General features: G+C 40.9%; 1 protein-coding gene across 1 annotated transcript in view; it reads left to right on the top strand.

Moving 5' to 3' along the window:
* The window catches only part of PAK1 (p21 (RAC1) activated kinase 1), a 357,978-nt gene extending 333,722 nt beyond the window's left edge, over window positions 1-24,256 (top strand). The window contains exons 15-16 of the mRNA XM_086933892.1: window positions 1,512-1,649; window positions 23,802-24,256. Coding sequence (XP_086790018.1) covers window positions 1,512-1,649; window positions 23,802-23,888 — 225 coding nt within the window. The 3' untranslated portion in view covers window positions 23,889-24,256. The remainder of the gene's footprint in view (window positions 1-1,511; window positions 1,650-23,801) is intronic.
* The last annotated feature ends 438 nt before the right edge of the window (window positions 24,257-24,694 follow it).

Raw genomic sequence — 24,694 nt, 5'->3', positions numbered from 1 at the left:
ATTTTGTGGGACAGTTTGCTACCTAGTCTTTGCATTTCAAAATAATTGGTGGAAATGGGTCCTCAGTGGTTACTGTTTCTTTGTGCACCAAGATTAGATGCAATTACAATAACTCAATTATTAACCCTTCAGCAATGGTTTTAAGGTAAGGACGGCCTATAGGCCGCACAGAAGTTTTTAAAATTCTGACTTAAAGTATATCTGCCTCATTTAGAGAAGGCTGATATTTGTATTTGTCTACAAAATGGTTCAGATATCAAGCTGAAATTCCATACAGAGTTCCTATCGCATATTGCAGGACAATGCTGTGAATGGTTAAACTTATTTGGTACTTGGGCGGGCGGGGAGAGGGGGATGTGAAAGTGGAACAGTGCAAAGAGGTTCAGCAATTGTATATACATTGCTTAAAAGGCTTTGAGTGAGCAGGATCATTTTTTGTGAAATGAATGTTTTGTCTTTGGAACACTGGAGAAAATCCTTAGAAGTCAAACAGGGCATTTTGAGTGATTTGTCAGGATGGGTAGGAAGCAGCTGGTCTCAGGTACAACACATGATCTTTCACCACCAGAAGGGAGAGCAACCTAATTTGCAAGGTACTATTCTCAGATTGTACTGCTAAGGACAGGTTTGAGGGTGCAGTGAGACGTGTTTAACTAACGTGGCAGAAGGAAGGATTGAGAGGCCATGGTTAGCCGGTAGATGGATGTGTGAACTACTACCCTGGTTCATGCCATACAAGCATGTGTACAAATATACATAAGATGTGCCAACCTCCATCGTGTCCGTGGTGAAGTTGGAAATGGCAAATGAAATGGTTGCAAATAGAAGGACTTTAAGGTGAGCTTGTTCCACTAATTTTGTTTGCTTAAGTCTTAACATATTGAATAAGGTTGTTGAGGATGAGGTGGTGGCTGATCATGTCAAGCATGAGGGCTTCATCAGGAGAGGAGAGGTGGAGGTCAAGACAATGGATAGATGACCCTGACGAAATGGACCCCAAGCTTGTGGGTACAGTGGGCTGCGAATGAGTTAAGGAATGCAGTGGCTTTGAGTGCAGTGGAAGGGAAGTGGCTAATGATTGCCTTGATCTGGTTGAACCAGGACAGCGTGACCGTCCAATACCAGAAGGCTGAGAGGCAGTCGGCGATGCACACTGCAAGAGGGTGATTGATGGGAAGGAGGAGATAATATGTATGACCTCAACAAAGAAGTCTGAAGAGAAATTATAACATTAGATTTTATTGCCAAGAGACATTAATAAAACAAGAGAGGAATATCAAAGATGTTGTAGACACAAAGTGTGTTTATCCAGGTCAAAGGAAAAGCAGGTGAGTACAGTTCAGTGATGCAGAATCTTACAAAGGTGTTGAGGATATGCCATTTAGGGGTGGTATAATATGTCTTGTCACCCACATAGATAACAATAAAAATGCATTAATTGAATATAAAACTGTTAATTCCCATCACTTCTTGCTTTACATTAATTTCTGGTTGTTTTGCTGCTGCATTAGGCCTTATATCTCATTGCCACAAATGGAACACCAGAGCTACAGAACCCAGAAAGACTTTCAGGCATCTTTAGAGATTTTCTAAACCGCTGTCTAGAGATGGACGTGGAGAAGAGAGACTCTGCTAAAGAACTGCTGCAGGTAATTCCTTTTTTCCCTAAACATTCTATTTTTGTCTCTGCTTTTCAGACTGTTATGTTCCTTCGTGTTCCGTTTATGTGTCAGAACACGATTATCAACAAAGCCAGCACAAAGGGCTATGAGCAGTACTAAGGTTTTCTTGCTTCAGGCTAAGCTGGAAGGATGGTACTGGGTTTGGTATTTTCTGCCTAAAGAGATGTTAATAAATCAGATATGGCCATTGCCATGCACATAGGACTCTTAGAAAGACACGTCTGCGTTTTCGACATTTAGGCACTCTGTGAAGCACCAAAAGAACTGTATACGTCACCCTCCATCCATAAAAAATAAGAGAACAGAGGATTGGCTAACTTAGTTTATGACACTAATCTTATATTACTTGAATGTATGGCACCCAAAGAGGGATGATCATGTGTCTGCAAAAAATATTATAGCTTATAATATGTGGAACTATGAAATTGGCACCTGTCTGTATTTACATTAGAATTTGACATTTGTGGAGTTATAAGCCCTACCTCCTCTTATAAGAATGAAACTCTTACAGGTCCTCTTACTGTTTGGTTCCTGCCATGCACCGGGACAGTAATCTAGGTAGTTAAAATGGGAAACTTTGTGGCATGACCTAATCAACGCACACAGAACTTTGTCAAGACCATTTGTGTATATAGGAAAATAAGGTCCATGCTGAGAACCTTGTATGAAAGGATATTCAAAATCCACTGTAACCTACAAGACCTTTTTCCGGATCTCAGCTATTGGTTCTGTTTTCCTGGAGTTTTCATTATTTCTCGGTAATCTTAATTTCTAAGAGTTCAAGTATTCATTTTCAAAGTCCTTTCGTTTCTGCTTCAGTAAATTCTTCCCCAGAAATCTCATTGGCATCTGACTTCACTCCCACATTAGTTGCCATGGACATTTAGACCGCTCATGCTTTATGCGAGGTGGTGTTTATTCCAATGCATTTGCAGACGTTGATTTGTTTTTTCCCCTAGCATCGCTATGCCAGCATCACAATCAAATAAGTAACCAGCTGCATATCAGCAGGGTTCCGCTGTGCGGCACGAGGCTGAAATCCTACTGCATATATCTTGTCGTTAGCGAGGACTAAACATAATGTTTCTGTTCATTCCTAGTCCCACACTGCCAACCTCAAGATAACACTGGTGTGCTCATGTCTCCTCATGTTAGGGTGACCACCTCACTCTTGGTCATTGCAGACACTGCCTCCAGTAATTAACCTTTCAGCTACAAAACATTGTTTTCAGGGGTTTGTCTAATTTGCAAAATAACTGATGTTTACCACAGTCAGCATGCAATAAGTTGTCATATAAAGGTATAAGACTGGAAACTCTGTACATCATGACCAGGAGGGTGGTGGGAACCATACCTCATTTAGTAACAGTAAACCTTGAAACAGGGGTAACTCAAACTGTAGTTTTTAACATTATGCCAGGCCTTGGTACTTTTGCCAACTCCATCAGTAATTACTGAACTTGCAGTTTCATGTTTAAATTTAATACAAATCCAGTTATGCCATTGTCCCTGTGAGCATCAAATATGTACAGTAGATCACAAATTTCCAGCAGAGCAATCAGTCATATAACCAGTGTGCTGCATTCGAGAAAGTATTGGTCTGAATCCTTTTAAAGGCTGTAGTCAGGGGTTGGAGTAAGGGACAAGCTTTGCCCTGTGTTGGCACTTACACTACCATTTAGGTTGTCAGATTACCCCATGTTGTCATCACACCATGTCTGCAGTGGGCTGTCCTTTTAGAAGTCATTGTTACTGGATGTGTTAATTTGATGTGTTTTATTGTGCAAATCGAGATTAAAATAACAACACTTGTGCTGGAGTGAAGCTGGCTTGAAGTATTTGAGTAAAATGACTAATTGGACACAGATCAACAGGAGAGTCACTCATGCAGTAATTGCAAAAGGTTGTATTCTGTCTTGGACACTGTATGTGCTTTAGTATGGGTACATGGATTGTCCTTCGGCATACAGCTATCATGCAGTGTGTCAAATGCACCTTTTGGGGCAATTGCCATCCATCACACTAGCTAATCCAAGCAGCTTTGCAACATAAGTTTCACCAAAGCCCTTTGTGATGCTACAGTGGGACTTAAACTTGGTTCTCACTTTTCTCTATATACCCCTTTCAAGCCAATGCACAGTTGCCCATTATGCTTCTGGACCTTAAAAACCATCTTTCTGGGTGCAGTAATAGCACGTCATGTGAGAGAGCTTCAGACTCTCTGTTCAGTCATCTTATACCACCTTTTTATCCAGACAAACTGATGTTCAGAACTCTAGCTGCATTCCTGCCAAAGGTACTGACACCTTTTTTTTATGGCGGTCAAGCCATCACTCTTCCAACCTTCTTTGCTCTTCCTCATTCTTCCAGAAAGGAGGAGAGGCCTCATAGTTTGGACCGAAGAGACTGCTGAGCTTTTACATTGATCGCCCCAAGGAACATTGGGTGGATAATCAACCCTTTCTCTGGTTCTCAGGGGCAAGGTGGTGTAGAAGCAGACCATCTGACGATGAATAGTCCTCTGTATTAAGATCTGTTGTGCACTTGCTATGAAACATCCTCCAGAAGGTCTGAGGACTCATTCCACCAGGACTAAAGTTGCTACCCCTATTTTGGCAAGTTGAGTGCCTGTCCTGGATATCTGTCAGGCAGTATGCATGTCACAAAGAACTATTCCCTTGACAGTCTGGTCCTGCAGGACTTTAGTCTGGGCCATTCTACAGACCCTCCCCCTAGGGAGGTACTGCTTTTGGTATCCGATCACAAGGTAAGAAATCTATAGTTACTGGTATCCATCAGAAGAGCAAGTTACTTACCTTTGGTAATGCTCTTTCTGGTGAATACTCTATCTAATCGCAGATTCCTCACCACCCTGTGGAATGGTCTCCTTTTCCATCTAAAAAGGTCCCAATTTAGGAATCTGCACACTGTTCTGCTATGTTATGGTACCTGTATTTTTAGAGCCACTAATCACCCTCAAGGGTATCATGGCGCTGTAGCAGGTGAGTGAGCCAAGCCCTGGTGGGCTTCCTTGAAGAGCCAAGCCTTCAGCTTCTTGTGGAATTCAAGAAGACGACGCTCTGGTGTGTTGTGGGATGTTGTTCCAGTGTTTAGGAGGCATGTAAGAGAAGGCACGACCTCCTGATCTGCATTGTGTATGCATAGGGTGTGTGCTAGCAAGAGTCCGGCGGAGCGGGTTTCTGGGAGGTTGTTGGAATTGGATGCAGCTGCTCAAGTAGTCAGGGCGTTTGTTGTTGAGTGCTTTGTAGGAGTGGGTGAGCAGCTTGAAATGTACACATTCATGTATCGGGAGTCAGTGGAGTTCCTTGAGTGGGGTGTGGTGTGGGCCTGGAGTGGGCCATTGAAGACTGGACTGGCAGCTGAGTTCTGGATGGTCTGAAGTCTTCTTATGGGCTGATTAGTTATTCCCAAGCACAGAGCATTTCTGTAGTATAGTCAGGTGGTGATGAAGGCTTGGGTGACCATTTCCCTGGTGCTGTATGGTAGCCACTTGACTTTGTTTTTAGCATCCTCATGGTGTTGAGACGGGATGCTGCAACTGCGTTGACTTGGGTGGACATGTCTAGTTTGCTGTCTATAATGATTCCAAGATTTCCTTCTTGTGGTCTGAACAAGGGGGTGGGCCTTTGGTCTGTAAGCCACCCAGGTGGAATCCCACAGGGAGACTTATTTTCTGAAATTCGCCACCTCAGTCTGGTCTGTGTTGAGCTTGAGACACCTGGACTACATTCAGGTGGTCACTTTGGTCAAACATGCGGGGAAATTGTTTCTGGTATTGGGGGATTTGCTCAAGGACAGACCTAAAAAGTCTCTGCTGTTCAAGATGCAATACAGTGCATACTTCCTGAATCCCACAAACTAGCAAAACTGGTACCAAACAGATATCTTTGACAAAGACAACAATTGTTGCAACTTCCTTGAGGACCCCAAACAGATTCCACAATGTTTAATTGAATTTCGAATTTTTAATGTAGTATTCTTATTCTTTTTCAAGCCCTATAAAGTCAGGGCATTGGCTTTATCATTTTATTCATTTGTGTAAACAGGCACATTAACTTACGCATTGTTTATTCTGTGCCTCTTAGGGCCTGGGTGTTTCTCTCACCCCCCACCTGCATTGTGTGGTTGTCTGGGTGGCATATACCCAGTTGAACTAGTAAGATCAATTGTGTAGGCTCAGAAATCAGATTTCTGCTATAGGCCCACATGCAGCAGACGTGCCACGGGCATGGCAGATGCAGGTTTATCAGCACCCAGCAACAGCTGTATGTGATTCGAGATACAGCATGCCCCAAGATTTTATTTCTTTGGGATATCTATTGCTCCCTGAAACTGGGAGATCTTTGGAAGTCATATTCTCAGCCTCTATTTCATTCATAACTTTGCGTTATCAAAGCAGGCTGACTGTGACAATCGTGTGGAAGGATGTGTCCTAGCTGCAGTCACTTTGATAGCTATTCTTATTGGTGTTTATTGTTCTTTCATAGGTGGGCAGTACATCTTTGACGTAATCCTAGATTGTACCCATGATCTTTGCTTTATAGCTGAATTTTGTCGACTGATGACTGTATCCCTTTGATACAAGTTCTGGTGATACAATTCGTATCAGTTCCCCAGAGGGAAGCGGTGGGAATTATATGCAGAAAAGCTATTAAAATAAAATGGCTGTGGACCAATTCAATTCTTAAAGGGGCCATCAAGTGAATGATGTCACAATGTGTCTCAAAATCTAAGGAAACAGCATAAAACAAAGCAGCATTCTAGAAGGCCTATTTTGGCTATTGTCAGAGATGGAGGGCTCAGTTAAAAAAACTTTTTTCCTCTACCCTTAGGGCTTCTTTAAATGCAAATCACTATTTATTTAGTGGGTCCCATGACCATCTCATACTAAGCATTTCCTGCTAGACCCTATTCAAATCGGTCATTAAGCTTGCAAATACAATTGTGGTTTACATCATGGCTGGCTGTGATCCAAAAGCAAAGAAAGAAAGATAATTGGAAAGAAACTGGCACAAGAATTGCTCAGAATCAAACTACCTGTCTTCCTAAAATTCTGTAGACAATAAAAATCTCTGATCTTGAAAAAAGCAAAATGCATACACACACCTCACAAAGGTATATTGCACCATTGATGAATTTATGAATCCAAATGCTAGCTACAGAAGTCATTCCCTCGCTATTAATAATTAGCGCCTTTTTAAGATCTATTATGAGAAAAAATTTCTATGGTTAATTTTTTTCGTCAGTTAGCCTATTCGGTATAAAAATATAAAATGTGTAAAGATATGCAAATTTAGAAGACACGCATCAGTTTAAAGTTATTTGGGGATTAATGAAAATTCATGGTGTCAACCTGTAATCTCATTTTGAGGAGATTTGAGAAGGTATTTTGCAGAAATCGCGCCATGTTAAGTCATCACAGTAATAGGGGAGAATCAGGGTGATTTGATAAGCAGCAGGCTGTTGGCATACCCTGGGGGACAGGAGGACACGAAGGAAAATAAATTAAAGAGTGTGTGTTTATTGGGTTACACTAGTTTGAATTGATGAAGTGATGATACTCAGTACATATGTCATGCAGGTTAGTTAATCCATTCTTGGTTTGGTCCAGTGAAATAATTGCCTGGATGAAAGGTATTTGGGTGTGTTTGGCATGCAAGGCTGGACATACGAATCTTTTTTTTTTGTGTTTCATCCTAGCGGAGCCAGGCTGCATTCAGTAAGTGACCTTCTCTGAGTTGTCAGAGAAGAGGAAGATCACTGCTGGTTTGGTATTTGATAGCATTGTTTAGCTAAGGTTCCTCCCCTCCTGCATGCAGCGAGGGAGGTCTCAGCACAACTGTCTATGCTAGAGCTACCCGAGTCTGACCGCATGGAGGGCACTTTTACCAGTTGGCCTTGGAGTAATCAATTGCAGATGCTTGGGTTCTCAGTAGGATCAATGTGGGGTATATGATGGAGCAGAAATGCATATAGTTGCCATCTCTGCGACCTGACATAAGTGCTTCTTTCCACGCCCTTCTACATTGATCCAGAGCTCCACTGCCAATGTAGTCCAGTCTCTGATGACTCTAAAGAAAACTTTCATACAGTGTGCTAGGGAAGCCACTCCCGGAGATGACCATATTGAAGCAGTACCCTAACTTCAGGAAGCAGATGTTGGTTATGGACCCACTTGATGTGTGTTTTTGGTGCTTGGGCTCCAATCACAACTCAGTCGTATGAGAAATGTGCCCTCATGCGATCAATGGCGATCAGAGAGTAGGAGGTAACACTCTGTCACATAGCGCAAGAAGAGGTCACCTAAAAGCGGTCTTGCTCCTGCTCCAAGTCATGGGCGCAATTTTGCATGTCTGAGTCCTGCTCGAAGTCTTCAGATAAGTACAAGAAAGCCAAACTAGATTAAATCCCATCCCACCACTTGAATCAGGTGAGAAGTCACTAGTGCGACACTCAAATGACCCTTTGCCCCTGCATCATCCGAGCCCAATCCACTTCCACAGTTGGTCCCGGCACGCTCTAAAGTCTCTAGGCTGTTGTTGCAGCTACAGGAAATAGCCATGTAGTGTAGTTCCTATATTCCCAATAGGCTCTGCGCATTGGAATAATATGTACTGTAGTTTAGACGTAGGACTGAGGTCGACTAGATCTCTACCGAATATATTAAACTTATTTGTGAGTGCCAGCTAGCTCAGCGGTCATTAGAACCTTTCTCCAATAAGCAGGAAGCGATTAGTTTCTGACAACCGCATAAACATGACAACTTTGTTTCCCAACAATAAGAAATCAGTCTCTAGAGTCACAGAAACAATAGATAACTATTTTACTCAGTCAATCGCGCATGCTTCGTTTCACCAGAGGTGTTGAGAAAATAGAGAGACGGGCGTTTTCAATAAAAAGTATTTATTGAACAGTCTTCTTTCTCAAGCATAAGAAATGTACTGCTATAATTGTAATACTGGTTATAAAGTACAAGGCATATAATACGAACAGTATTATAAAGTAGTACTGTAAAAGCATGATATGGTTTCTTAGCCATAAGTTGCCTAAAATGTATAAAATACATACAGTGATAAAATAACGACTAAAAGTACTCAACTGGTGCTTCTAAAATACGCCTACCCCGGTGTATCTCACCTAAGTCTAGTACAAGAGAAGAAGTAAGTGAGGAGTAGCTGAAGTTTAGTAGTTATCTGCCAAGAATCTATTCCAACAATTCTCTAACGGTCTAATCAGCTCCGTACCTTGCTTTTAGAATGAAGGAGGTCTTGTATCTCTCTCTCAGGACTCAATTTCCCAGATACCCGCAAGGGTAGCCTGGAAACACTGGAGCTGGATTTCTCGGCAGGAGAAAAGACAGTCTCACTGTGCGTCAGCTGGAAGGTCGGCTTCCTTCGGCACTTGCTGCTGCAGGGCGTCGGGCAAGTAGTTAGTCGATCTGCTTCAAAAAAATCTATGCCTTTTACTCCTGCAGATTTCCCTCATGCTCCAGAAGGGAGCTATAGAAAGGTTCCTCTTCGTCAACGGGGAAAGGGTTTTTACTCTCGTTTTTTCCTGGTGCTCAAAAAGGAGAAAAAATGGAGACCAATCCTAGACTTGAGAAATCGTAACACATTTTTGAAGAAAGTAGTTTCGCATGGTTACAATCCAAGAAGTGCTGCAACCTCTCAACGCAAATGACTACATGGTGTATTTGGATCTTCCAGATGCCTATTTCCACATCCCTATCCACAGGAATCGCACAAAGTTTCTAGCTGTCGCGGGCAGACATTTCCAATTCCGAGTCCTGCCTTTCGGACTCAAGTCAGCTCCATGCATTTTTACGAAGTGTCTTTCTCCAGTAGCTGCATACCTCAGGCAGCAACATCATCAGGTCTTTCCCTATCTCGACGGCTGGCTCGTCAAGGCACCTTCTCTAGACGGCGCAACCAGGTCTTCCGACGCCTGTCTACAGCTTTTCAGTTGTCTAGGACTCACTCTCAATCAGGACAAGTCTGTCCTTCAAACTTCTCCGCTAATAACCTTTCTGGGTGCTGCTCTCGACACAATCCAGAAGAAAGTTTTCCAATCACAAGAGCGACAGATCAAACTTCTTCACTTGGCAAATCACATAAAATCCAAGAAGTCTCTCTCAGTATGCCTCTTCAAATCCCTTCTAGGAATTATGTCATCCTGTATTCTGCTGGTTCCCTACTGTCACCCCCACATGCGACCTCTCCAAGAAGCACTGTCGGCTCAATGGATTCAATCCGAAGGATCCTTAGACTACGTCATTCAGGTGACCCCTCAGATGGTCACTGCACTGCAGTGGTGGACTCATCCACGACATCTTTCTCAAGGCCTGCCTTTCTTGCTCCAAGCCTCTCCTCAAATCATCACAACAGATGCGTTCCTGGAGGGTTGGGGAGCTTTCCTCCAAGAACTCCGAATCAGCGGAAAGTGGTCTCCTTCAGAACGGAAGCTTCACATAAACCTCCTCGAGCTACGAGCTGTCTAACAGGCTCTCCTGGCTTTCCTTCTGAGGATCAAAGGTTCTCTAGTGCTTGTCCGGATGGACAATACTATGACAATGCACTACCTGAACAAGCAGGGAGGTACTCGTTCACTACCACTCTCTCCCGAATCTCAAAAGATCTGAAACTGTTTACTGCATCACAACATTTCCCTTCGAGCAGAATATGTTCCAGGAACAGACAATAAATTGGAGGACTCACTAAGCAGGCAACAAACAATATGTCACGAATGGGAGTTGAACCATGTGACAAAAAACAACCTAGGCAACCTATACTGATCTATACAATGTATTCAAAGACAATTGGCTACAAAGGTTAAGAAAATATATGTTTTTTATTCTGAGGTTATTTTTTAAAAAAATACAACATATAGCGCAATTAACATTTGATATAAATAAAATCATATATCACACAAATGAGAATTAAAAAAGTTCATATAGTGGTAACAATATATATGAGAATTGAGTTAAAAAACAGAAAGTGGCAGATAGGGTCTCTACGCGCGTTTCGGCGAACCAGCGCCTTCTTCTGGAGTAGCCACACAAAGCTCTAAAACAAAATATATTTGAAAAAAACATTGCATTAGTTATACATCCTTGGAGAAATATGTACAAAACATATATCAGTCTATGTCTTAACATTGTAGCCAGTATGTCTTATATAAAGATCATGTTTATATATCTTTTCATTTCCCTGTGTATTTCACAAGACCATTCAGACACAGATATTTATTAAGAGCAATACTCATTGGAGCAAACTGATAATAAGTTCAGAGTTTGACCAGGTATTTAGACACTGAGGTATTTATGGAGAGCAATACTTCACAAGACCAACTGATAAAAAGTTCAGAGTTAGCTAGATGCATGCACTTCTTTTTTTCTCTTGAATATTTTTGTATCTCAATAGATCAACTTATTTAACGGAGGGCACATATTTATGGAGATTCATACTGTTCGTGATCAATTTTAGCTAAAACCAGCATAATCCTGATCTATAACTATCTGGTTATCATGGTATTTTTATATATTAGGATATAAAGCTTCCTGTTTGTCATAAATATTTATTTGTCATAGGAAAGCATTTTTATTAGTGGACACATATATTAGTTCATAGTTGACCATATTCCATCTCTACCTCATTGTCGAAAGATGTTAGGTACTAGGTTTGCCATAGATAAGTGGTACTCACATGCAATAATCAGGGTTTGCGTCAATGGTCGATAAGACGTTCAGATGATGTTTAAATATTTTCTGGCTAGTTGATGTGTTTTCGATGCTTTTATTTATAGAGAGAAAAAAACAAAGATAGCATTCTTTTTTACTTGATTAGGCCATTATCAATTGCTTGAGTCTGATAAGAAACTATTTCTGAAATTACCTCATATAAGTTGACCAGATTCTGTAAATCCCGCCTGCCGGATAAGTCTTAAGGGTATTGGTGGTTCGATATTGATCAATTTGGTAAAAAAATTTTTTTTTTTTTTTTTAATTCAAGTAAGTTTCAGTTGTCGAGTTATTAAAAGATCTCCCTGCCTGTTCGATATTGTGGAGAGAGAAATTAGATCAGGAATATTAGTCAGGTCATGCGGTTGATCTCAGTTATCTAATTCAAATGTGAAAACAAGGTATCGCATCTTACCCGAAATATTTCGGCAGAGCTCTTTAAAATCAAAGGTTTTTTTTGAAAGAGGAAGAGGATCTCCCTGTCAATATAAAGCATTAGCTAATATCAATATTGGAGTGATTTAACAGATGTTTCCGATTAACGCATTCTATTATTTCGGTCCTATGGTAGCTTACCTTGTAATCTAGCAGGAACAATTCCTAGAAGGAGTGAGGTTTTTGGAGCACCCAGGATATAGGGTGGTTCCGTTTTAAAAGATCTCCCTGCCTAAAACGGGAAATAATTCAAAGAAAATGTATTGGTTTTATGTCCTGTTTGTTAGCGTTTTTAGTACAACTCTGTTAGAAAATGATCGGGAAGTCTTACCCGAGTAAGTCGGCAGGGCTCTTTGTAGATAGTGAAGGGGAGCGCCCTTTCTATAAGACAAAATAGCGTATGGGTACAGATTAGTGTGAAATAAGTTGGGGTTTGTTAAAAATTAAAAATGACGCGGACGGGTCCTTTTTAAGTGCTTTGCCGATAGGGGCATTCTTTACCTGTGGTTAGCAGCAGGGCACAACAAGTCCGGCGGCGGGATTGCCGTGAAGGATGTGTATTCAGCAGCGACGGGTGGCGTCTTAGTTTCCCAGGATAGCTTGCTGAAGCGGATTGGTTTCCGCTCAGTATATATAGGGGAATTGCATTGGATAAAAGCCGACTCACCTGTGGGAGCGGCTTCTTTGTGAAAAATAGAAATAGGACTCTTCGTAAAAATAGACATAGAAGTCCTATTTGACACAGGGCATCCATTTTTGTGACCTCTGCTATTAGATATATATTAAAAATTTGCGCTTTACTGGAAAAAATTAAGGTACATATATTATAGCGCTTTAAATGTGTCTGCCAAGGTTTAGAAGTAGAATGATATATTAATAAGGGTTTAATTTGAATTTAGGTGGCTTCATTTGCAATAGAGATAGGACTATTCAATCAGGAATGGACATAAACAACAGATCCTTTGAAGACTGATGTTTTTTTTGTGGCGGTGTATTTTGATAATTCAGTAAAATACATCAAGATTAACGTGTTTAATTATATTTCCATAATTTTTTATAAGTAAGTTAGGGTTATTGTTGGATTCATTCCCGGTTACAGTGTAATGTCTCCCATATTATATTCGTTATTTATTACTGAATTTTGTGAAAAAATCTTTGTACCAGAGTGAACAGGAATTTTATAAAATTGCATGTTCCCAAGGAATTTCGCTGTTCAAGCCTTGGTTGAATGTATTAAAAACGAAAATCCAAAAGACTTCTCTTTTTTTACGAATTGCTGTTCCTCCTTTTGATTCAGGGGTGTGGATTTTCTCTAAGATTCTCCATTTGAATTCATTCTCACTGTGACCTTTTTCTATGAAATGCTTCACCATAGGGGAGGCTGACTTCTTTGTCCTGATTGCTGAGCGATGCTCACTGAGACGTGTCTGTATCATGCGGGATGTTTCTCCCACATAGCCTAGCAGGCATGGGCATTGTATATAGTAGATCACATTAGATGATCGACAATTCCACATCTCTTTGGCTATCGTTTTATGCTCATTGTGAGTAAATTCTTCTCCTCCTATGATGTTATTGCAAGAGGAGCAAGATGAGCAGGGAAATGTACGCAACAAACTCTAATCTTCACAATGATGACACCAAAAAATTATTAGAATTAAAAAAGAAATTAAAAAGAATTGAGGCCCATGGTGAATTTATGCTAGCATATTTAAGGCTTGGCATCATTCCAATGGGCTTAAGAGTTAGAAATATCCCAGGCCTTTTTGTTCACTCTAAGGCTTTCTTGGACAAATGGAGCAGAATTGCAAGCCGTTGTTCAAGAGACTTAATGATGCTAATAGTGGAAACAGCAAAAGAACTAGCCGCAGAAGTTAGAACTGAAGTAGAAAACCTAGAGGATAAAATTAAAAAGATGGGCAATACAGAGGATGCCATCAAAAAGATTGAAGAGTGCAACAAGGAGCTTGAGTCCTTTAAAAATTATCTAGATAAGAGAAAAAATGACAAACTGCTTAAAGATAAACATTTCGCAACAATTGAAAATACTTATCCCTACCTCAAACCTGACTTTTACCAGCAGAATCACTATAATACAGAAACAAGGGATCAACAACCACAACAACAGCGTGCCAACACATTCTCAGAAACATCTGATTCAGAGAATGAAAGTGTTGATGGTTATTACGACCCAGATCCCAGCTACAATCAAACCCAGAATAGAGGTAACCGAAGACAGCCCCCTTTTTTAGGGAACCGAGGGGGGAATCGGGGACGCCCCAGAGTTCATTTCCAGGGCCAACCGAGAGGCAATTACCAGCCCCAGCATCATCAACATCAGGTAGAACCACAATTCATCCGCGAAACACGGAGCAGACAGTATTGGAAACCCGGAATGTGATTCCAATTTTCAATCTCACTAAACATGATCTAGATGATCACAGCATTAAATTACTTTCTAAAGGTTTATCATATGTTCCTCATTCTTATGCCAACTTATTTGAACTTTATTGCGATATAATTTCTTTCTTCCGTAAAATCCGTCTTAAAAGATTCTTCTCTGATATAACCACAGAAGAAGAACAGTCCTTGGTTAAACCACTTTGTCTACCATCCACCTTTAGCCCATCCCTAGATCAGGCAGGACCTGAAGTAGCTACTTTTGAATTTGTTGTTCTAAAGAAATTGCATCAAGCCCTCAAATTTATCCCCAAACCAATATATAACTTAGATAGAGAAGAACATAAAGCTCTACTATCTCTCTCATCCAACAAAGACCTCACTTTCAAAGGTTGTGATAAAGGAGGTGGGATAGTAATCATTGACACAGCTGAATATGAAATAAATATGTTAAGTATGCTAGACGACACAACCTTCTACAAACAAATCAATTCTTACTCTACTCTGAATTTGTCCAAAAAAATCTCCTCTCTCACGACTGTTGCCTTAGAAAATGGCTTCATCAATAATAAAGAATATGACTTTTTGAACCATAATGAAGGAAAGACTGCCTGTATATACGGACTCCCTAAGATTCACAAGAATCCTAACAACCCTCCATATCGGCCCATTGTTTCGACAATTGGCACTGCGACAGAACCACTATCTAAGTTTGTTGATAATTATCTGCGCCCCTATGTTCCGAAAATTCCGTCATATATACGCGATACAGGGGATATGATAAGTAAAACAGAAGGATTAGCCTTTAATTGCAATACAGACCTGCTAGTCACAATGGACGTAGAGTCCCTATATAGCAACATCCCTTTAACGGATGCAATACGAGCAACAGAATGGTTTATTGACCTATACAATATCCCCTGTCCAAAAACATTTTTACTACAATGCCTGGAGATTGTGCTAACAGAAAACATTTTCGAATTTGGTGACCATCTATACCGCCAAATTAAAGGCGTGAGTATGGGCGCTTCTGTTGCCCCATCCATAGCCAATATCTTCATGGCCGCTTTTGAAGATGAATTCATCCACAATGAGATTGCTCCCTTTTTTGAATCTGTCTCCCATTGGTCCAGATACATTGACGACATCTTTTTTATCTGGACTGATGGGAGGCAATCTCTGGATGAGTTTATCAAATGGATCAATGAAGCCAATACGAATTTACACTTCACTTCTAAAATTAGTAGTGAAAGCGTAGAGTTCCTTGACATTGAAATAAAGAATGATACGGGCATCCTGAAAGTAGATCTTCACGTAAAACCTACCGCAAGGAATACCCTTTTACATTATCATAGCTTCCACCCAACTATACAAAAGGATAGTATTCCTTTTTCTCAATTCTTAAGAGTAAGAAGAAACTGCACAGATTTAGCAGACTTCGATAAACAGGCCCTAATAATGAGAAGCAAATTCATTGAAAGAGGCTACCCTCATAGATTAATCAGAAGCTCTTATAAACGAGCAAGATATTATGATCGTGACAGCTTACTAAAAACAAAACCTCCTAAGACTAATAATCAATTAGTATGCATTACAAAACATTCGACATTAAACACTAAAGTTAAACAAATCATTAACTCTAATTGGCATATCTTAAACAGTAACTGTACCACTGAACAAAAACTCATTAAACCCCTGTTTGCCCATAAACGAAACAAAAACATTAAGGAGTATATAGTTCATTCCAGATTTAATAACAACATGAATTCAGAACGTTTATCACAGAGATCTATCCTGACAAATAAGCCACTTAAAGGTACATTTCCCTGCTCATCTTGCTCCTCTTGCAATAACATCATAGGAGGAGAAGAATTTACTCACAATGAGCATAAAACGATAGCCAAAGAGATGTGGAATTGTCGATCATCTAATGTGATCTACTATATACAATGCCCATGCCTGCTAGGCTATGTGGGAGAAACATCCCGCATGATACAGACACGTCTCAGTGAGCATCGCTCAGCAATCAGGACAAAGAAGTCAGCCTCCCCTATGGTGAAGCATTTCATAGAAAAAGGTCACAGTGAGAATGAATTCAAATGGAGAATCTTAGAGAAAATCCACACCCCTGAATCAAAAGGAGGAACAGCAATTCGTAAAAAAAGAGAAGTCTTTTGGATTTTCGTTTTTAATACATTCAACCAAGGCTTGAACAGCGAAATTCCTTGGGAACATGCAATTTTATAAAATTCCTGTTCACTCTGGTACAAAGATTTTTTCACAAAATTCAGTAATAAATAACGAATATAATATGGGAGACATTACACTGTAACCGGGAATGAATCCAACAATAACCCTAACTTACTTATAAAAAATTATGGAAATATAATTAAACACGTTAATCTTGATGTATTTTACTGAATTATCAAAATACACCGCCACAAAAAAAACATCAGTCTTCAAAGGATCTGTTGTTTATGTCCATTCCTGATTGAATAGTCCTATCTCTATTGCAAATGAAGCCACCTAAATTCAAATTAAACCCTTATTAATATATCATTCTACTTCTAAACCTTGGCAGACACATTTAGAGCGCTATAATATATGTACCTTAATTTTTTCCAGTAAAGCGCAAATTTTTAATATATATCTAATAGCAGAGGTCACAAAAATGGATGCCCTGTGTCAAATAGGACTTCTATGTCTATTTTTACGAAGAGTCCTATTTCTATTTTTCACAAAGAAGCCGCTCCCACAGGTGAGTCGGCTTTTATCCAATGCAATTCCCCTATATATACTGAGCGGAAACCAATCCGCTTCAGCAAGCTATCCTGGGAAACTAAGACGCCACCCGTCGCTGCTGAATACACATCCTTCACGGCAATCCCGCCGCCGGACTTGTTGTGCCCTGCTGCTAACCACAGGTAAAGAATGCCCCTATCGGCAAAGCACTTAAAAAGGACCCGTCCGCGTCATTTTTAATTTTTAACAAACCCCAACTTATTTCACACTAATCTGTACCCATACGCTATTTTGTCTTATAGAAAGGGCGCTCCCCTTCACTATCTACAAAGAGCCCTGCCGACTTACTCGGGTAAGACTTCCCGATCATTTTCTAACAGAGTTGTACTAAAAACGCTAACAAACAGGACATAAAACCAATACATTTTCTTTGAATTATTTCCCGTTTTAGGCAGGGAGATCTTTTAAAACGGAACCACCCTATATCCTGGGTGCTCCAAAAACCTCACTCCTTCTAGGAATTGTTCCTGCTAGATTACAAGGTAAGCTACCATAGGACCGAAATAATAGAATGCGTTAATCGGAAACATCTGTTAAATCACTCCAATATTGATATTAGCTAATGCTTTATATTGACAGGGAGATCCTCTTCCTCTTTCAAAAAAAACCTTTGATTTTAAAGAGCTCTGCCAAAATATTTCGGGTAAGATGCGATACCTTGTTTTCACATTTGAATTAGATAACTGAGATCAACCGCATGACCTGACTAATATTCCTGATCTAATTTCTCTCTCCACAATATCGAACAGGCAGGGAGATCTTTTAATAACTCGACAACTGAAACTTACTTGAATTCAAAAAAATTTTTTACCAAATTGATCAATATCGAACCACCAATACCCTTAAGACTTATCCGGCAGGCGGGATTTACAGAATCTGGTCAACTTATATGAGGTAATTTCAGAAATAGTTTCTTATCAGACTCAAGCAATTGATAATGGCCTAATCAAGTAAAAAAGAATGCTATCTTTGTTTTTTTCTCTCTATAAATAAAAGCATCGAAAACACATCAACTAGCCAGAAAATATTTAAACATCATCTGAACGTCTTATCGACCATTGACGCAAACCCTGATTATTGCATGTGAGTACCACTTATCTATGGCAAACCTAGTACCTAACATCTTTCGACAATGAGGTAGAGATGGAATATGGTCAACTATGAACTAATATATGTGTCCACTAATAAAAATGCTTTCCTATGACAAATAAATATTTATGACAAACAGGAAGCTTTATATCCTAATATATAAAAATACCATGATAACCAGATAGTTATAGATCAGGATTATGCTGGTTTTAGCTAAAATTGATCACGAACAGTATGAATCTCCATAAATATGTGCCCTCCGTTAAATAAGTTGATCTATTGAGATACAAAAATATTCAAGAGAAAAAAAGAAGTGCATGCATCTAGCTAACTCTGAACTTTTTATCAGTTGGTCTTGTGAAGTATTGCTCTCCATAAATACCTCAGTGTCTAAATACCTGGTCAAACTCTGAACTTATTATCAGTTTGCTCCAATGAGTATTGCTCTTAATAAATATCTGTGTCTGAATTGTCTTGTGAAATACACAGGGAAATGAAAAGATATATAAACATGATCTTTATATAAGACATACTGGCTACAATGTTAAGACATAGACTGATATATGTTTTGTACATATTTCTCCAAGGATGTATAACTAATGGAATGTTTTTTTCAAATATATTTTGTTTTAGAGCTTTGTGTGGCTACTCCAGAAGAAGGCGCTGGTTCGCCGAAACGCGCGTAGAGACCCTATCTGCCACTTTCTGTTTTTTAACTCAATTCTCATATATATTGTTACCACTATATGAACTTTTTTAATTCTCATTTGTGTGATATATGATTTTATTTATATCAAATGTTAATTGCGCTATATGTTGTATTTTTTTAAAAAATAACCTCAGAATAAAAAACATATATTTTCTTAACCTTTGTAGCCAATTGTCTTTGAATACATTGTATAGATCAGTATAGGTTGCCTAGGTTGTTTTTTGTCACATGGTTCATTTTCCCTGGCCTAGGAACTTTTGTATCCGAATCCTCAGGGGGTCCTTGTTAAATACACACGAATGGGAGTTGAACCAGCGGACTCTCGACCGCATATTCTCTCAATGGGCACCCCTCTCTTGGACCTATTCGCTACCAAGCAGAATGCCAAATGCCAAAACTTCACAAGCTGGCATCCCCAACAGGGATCCCTAGGGAATGCATTTTCGATCGCATGGTTAAACGTTTTTGCATACGCTTTTCCACCGATTCCTCTAATTCCCAGGGTCCTCAGGAAATTGAAGGCAGAACCCTGTAGGCTAATCCTGATAGCTCCAGCGTGGCCAGGCTGGCATTAGTTTACGGAACTCCATCTTCTCTCGCTGGAACCGTCAATCCCTCTGAAACCGGTTCCCTCTCTCCTCACAATGAGACCAAGGACAAGTCCAACATCCGGATCCATCATCTCTCAAATTATCAGCTTGGCTCCTGAGTTCCGAGAGTTCCATAGCCTATACATTCCTCCGGACTGCAGGGCAGTTCTGGCTCGTGCTCGAGCCGACCGTACTAACAAAACATATTCCTTAAAATGGAAGAGATTCTGCTTCTGGTGCAAGTCAGTAAAAATACACCCTCTTTCATCTTCTCCAGAACGGGTATTACCTTACCTTCTCCATCTGGCGACTTCAGGTCTTGCTCACGCCTCTATTAAAGTTCACCTGGCAGCAATTTCCCATTTCAGGAGATCTTTCGCAGGCCCTTCTCTGTGGTCTAATAGGTTGATTAAGCAGTTTCTCAAAGGCCTATTCAGAACGTTTCCTCCCGTAAAGTTTCTGCCTCCGCCTTGGCAACTCAACACAGTTCTGGCTCAGCTTATGAAACACCCTTTTGAGCCAATACACAGAGCGGATCTTAAATATCTTTCTTGGAAAACGGCACTACTTCCAGCCCTTACCTCTGCAAGGTGAGTAAGTGAGCTTCATGCATTTTCAGTTCAAGACCCTTTTCTTCAATTCAAACATGACAGGGTTGTACTGCGAACTAATCCTAAGTTTGTGTTCAAAGTCCAGCCAGACTTTCAACTCAATGAGCCTATAGTCTTACGGACCTTCTTTCCAAATCCTCAGACGGCGGCAGAAAGAGCTCTACATTCTCTAGACCTTGAACGCTGCTTTAACTTCTACCTTGACAGGACAAAGTCGTTCCGCAAATCCAACCAACTCTTTGTGGCTTACAGTCGACTTAGGAAATGTCTTCCACTTACTAAACAAAGTATCTCTCGATGGATCTCTGGAGCTATTACTTTCTGTCGCCAGCAAGGGGGCAAACCCCGTGCGTTCCACGGTTAGAGCCCATTCCACTAGAGCAATTTCTACCTCCATGGCACTTTTTGCAGGTGTGCCTATCAGACATTTGCAGAGCGGCAACATGCAAGACCCCGCTTACATTTACCAAGCATTACTGCTTGGATACGAAACTCATGAAGCTTGCTACAGTGGGACAGGCGGTGCTACGTCACCTATTTCGATAGCGGTGAGCCTTCTTTTCATCCCACCATCCTTTCTTTTATACGCACATTTCTCTATTGTGTTCTTTAATGATTTCTTGATTTCATTTTGGTACTTTCTATGTTTCACATTGATATGTTATTATCTGGTGAATTTGTATATTTTGCACCACCCGAAATGTGCTTATCACTGCTCACTACTCTGATTCAGGCATGTGAATCTATGAAAGATACCCTAATACTGGATAATAAATGTGTTACTTACCTGTAACTGCATTTATCCGGTATTGGTATCTTTCATAGATTCACATGCAACCCACCACCTCCCCTGGAAGGGCTCACCTAGTTCACTCAGTGATACACCTATTTAGCACTGTGCTTACGAAAATATGAGGGACTAGAGCTCCTTCCAGGAGGGTTCTAGAGGGTGGAGATAGCTAATTGGTTCTTCTCTAGAGTTTGGTCCTTTTTACAAAAGGACGTGGATATGTTACTATTGTGAGGCCCTTGGCCTATTACTCTATATGTCTAATGAGACATTACTTTATTTATGTACCGGGGACTCCCATCCCGATGACAGGGAATGATTCAGGCATGTGAATCTATGAAAGATACCAATACTGGATAACTGCAGTTACAGGTAAGTAAAACATTTCTTCACCCCACTGTTGACCCTGATTTCCTAACAAAACACCCTGTGCCTGAAAGCCTTGTACTTCAGGCATTGATGAGCAAAGTGAAACCTCTGGAACCGCCTAAACAGGGAATCGGAGTGTATTGACGCCCTTGGCAAAAACTTGTTTTTTGGCAGCTAGTCTGGTCCAATGGCCCTTTAATGGTGTGTACCTTCTGAGCAAGCATACCCACACTTTATGGAACATGTGCAGCGAGATCTTGCCAGCCGCCTAGAAAGACCTTTAGATGCCTCTTGCCCAACCAATTCAGGATGCAGCAAAATATGTACTGCGAGCTGTCCTGAACACCACTGAGTCAATGGCCGTGGTCTCAGAATCGACATAGTTCTGGGAATACACAGCGACTGGATTTCCTGGGGATGCCCAGGTGCCATTCATGGACATGCGCTTTAATGCATCAAGACTGTTTGGAGAAAAAAATATTCTTCGCTTTAGCGATTTAATAGTCCTGTCACTGGCCAATCCTTGGGGTTAGCCCTCCAATTCCAACCGCAGTACTGGAAATTTGGGGTTTAGTCTAGAGGTCCAGCTTATCTGCAGCTTCAGCCTTCTGAGTCGGTGCAGTAACTGTCCAAGCTTTTTGACGCAGAGCACATGGTGGCGGTTGAATCCGTTCACACCAGGAGAGGCAGCATTCATCTACTTCCTCCTCCCTTACCACAGTTGCCCCCCAGGAAGTTTTGATTTGCCCTCATGAACCCATAGCTAGCCAGTAGAGGGCAGGATCTGACATTTTCTCCTCGGCTGGAAATCCAGCGTGTCAGTCCAACTGTTTTTACAGATTATTCAAAGTGGCTACTCCCTGCTTCATAGTCCCCCCCCCCCCCCCCCCGCCCCCCCCCCCCACACCAAGACACATTTTGGCAGACCACACCTCAATCTTAAGACCCTGCTGGTCAAGGGTGCGATTGAATGTGTTCCAGATTTTCAATTTGTCGTATGATGCTAATCTCACTACTTCAATGAGGAGAATGGAGGCTTCAGGCTTATATGTCATCTCTGTCTATTGAATGCCTTTCTGAGAAAGAAAATGTTCAAAATGTTCACTCTGGCGCAGATCCTCTCTGCCCTGGATCATGGAAACTGGATGGTGTCCGTAGACTTGCAGGATATATATTTTCATACACATGTTCCCCAATCCCAAAGAAGACTTTCAGTTGCCATATTGTCCTTCAGCCTTATCTTAGCCCCTCAGGGATTCAAAGAAGGGATGGTGATGGTCGCAGCTCATCTTCGGAGATCAATGATGCATATGTTCACATGCGTCGGCAACCCGCTGCTCAAAGCAAACATGCCACTGGCTACCTCCGGGCGATGGTTGTTCTCTTGGCCATTGGGATTTTCCATCAGGGAGCTGAAGTCCCAACTGGGTCCCACACAGAGGATGCACTTCATATGGGCCGTCCTAGTTATGGTGGCATTCAAGGCCTTTTCACTGCTGCAGCCCGCACATAGCATTCAGGATATCGTTCTGATGTTCTAGGCTTAGTCCTGGGTCTTGGTGAAGATGCTTCTGAGCCTTCTTGTGCTCCTAGACTTGTGCATCCTCCTTGTATCATACTCCCTCTGGCATATGCAATGCTGTGCAGTGAAATCTCAGGTTTCAGAGTGCCGAGCACACAGACTCTACCTCTGACTCCAGCCAGAGCTCTGAGGAGACGGCTCGGGATCTTCTGAGGTGGCAGACAACCACCAACCAGACCTGTGGCTGCCACTCTTCTATCCCCATCCAGATTTCATGGTTGGGGCAGGCTCTTCACAAAGCTATAAAATCACCAAGACCATTAATTTATACAGCCCTTGTTTGAGGCACTAGTTAACATGGTATCAGTTGTTTTTTAAGTGAAATCCTCTTTTCTGTATACCCCAGCGTTACTGACATTTCAATTTCCATTGCGGAGCATGTTAAGATCCCTCTTCAATACCTTCTCATAATATGACCCAGTTTTGTAGGTCTGGCTTGACATAACTGTATGCTTATTGCTCCCAGTTCTTTAAAATATACATGGAGTGGCCTCTGGTTCCTTGCAAAGGAGTATTTCCCTATCAATTCATGCTCCTGGTTGTTTGGTGTATCAATCCACCTTCTGTAGAGTGCTGGCATTGAAAACATAAGGGACCATATTGCATATTAATAGTGCACTGAATTGTCATGCACGAAATATTTTTTTTTAGGTGCATTGCATAAAGAAAGCAATCTTGTTTTGTTTTGTACTGCAGCAATTTTTTTTAAATCTTTTAGTCTGGAATTAAAATTCAAGCCAGACCTACTGGCTCTGCCAATGCTTGTTATCATTTTCATTAATTCGTGTCACTTCCATTAAGATAGGAATCTATCAAAACAAATGTTTTCTCTTTCCTTGGTTTTTAATCTGTGGATTCTAATAATGCCTAGGATGCTGCTAAAAGTGAATGATTTAATAAATAACGGTTTGCTGTACTTTTGAAATGTCCTTGCTCAGACCGCGCACGAGCCTTGACTGAACCGTCTTCTCTTTCTCTTTTCCAGCACCAGTTCCTGAAAATTGCGAAGCCCCTTTCAAGCTTGACTCCTCTTATCCACGCGGCGAAGGAGGCAACCAAGAACAGCCATTAGTACAGCGCCACCCTCCTGGCACCAGGCTCTTTTCGTGCGTTTCAGAGACTCCACCCCACCTTCATTTCTTCCTTGGAGAAAAGGCCTCGATGTTAGCCTGAAAAAGAACCATTTTTGTAATTAAAGAATAATAAAGGGATTCTTGACGGGAAGAGACATGAACTACTGATCTGAATAAGTGAACTCTTTCACCCACTGGGGTGAATATTTTGTATGGATTAGTGAAGTCTTAAAGAGACCACGTAAGCGTAACTTTGATATGTTCAGTGAAAACATTTCTTTTTGTACCTTCTCGTGATTTTTTTTTAAATACTTTCTTTTTAGCACTGACCATGTTGTGTGGAATAAATTAAATCTGTTTGAGACTCGAGACCTAGCTTGCTTATGCTTGTAGACGTGCCTACCTCATTTCACACCTTGATAATTTTTGATTTCCCCTCTGGGCACCACACTGAAAAACCAGAGCCTTGCCAGGCTCTTTGAACTAGCCTGGAATGGCAAGGACTTTGTTCTTCTATCCAATAAGGGGTTTGCACCCAATTAGTTGTGACGTAAAGTTTCCTTAACTTGGATATACAACTAGTGCGCTCCATGCCCAATAGCATATGGCAGGATCCTTCGTTCTTTAGCTTCATGTTCGTCCTTAACTCACTTATACTCATAGGCATCGCTTCCCCATTCCTTATGTTGTAGAAGATAGGATCCGCAGCAGCTACGGATGCTTCAAGTACGCAGAAAAACTCAATCTTCGTCATCGGCCCACTCCATCTAATTCCTCCGCTTTCATCCAAAGCAGCAGCACTCTA

Source organism: Lissotriton vulgaris, chromosome 8, assembly GCF_964263255.1.
Source record: "Lissotriton vulgaris chromosome 8, aLisVul1.2, whole genome shotgun sequence".
Classification (NCBI taxonomy): Eukaryota; Metazoa; Chordata; class Amphibia; order Caudata; family Salamandridae; genus Lissotriton; species Lissotriton vulgaris.
The sequence above is the reverse complement of the archived record's forward strand: the minus strand, read 5'-3'. Positions and strand labels throughout refer to the sequence as shown.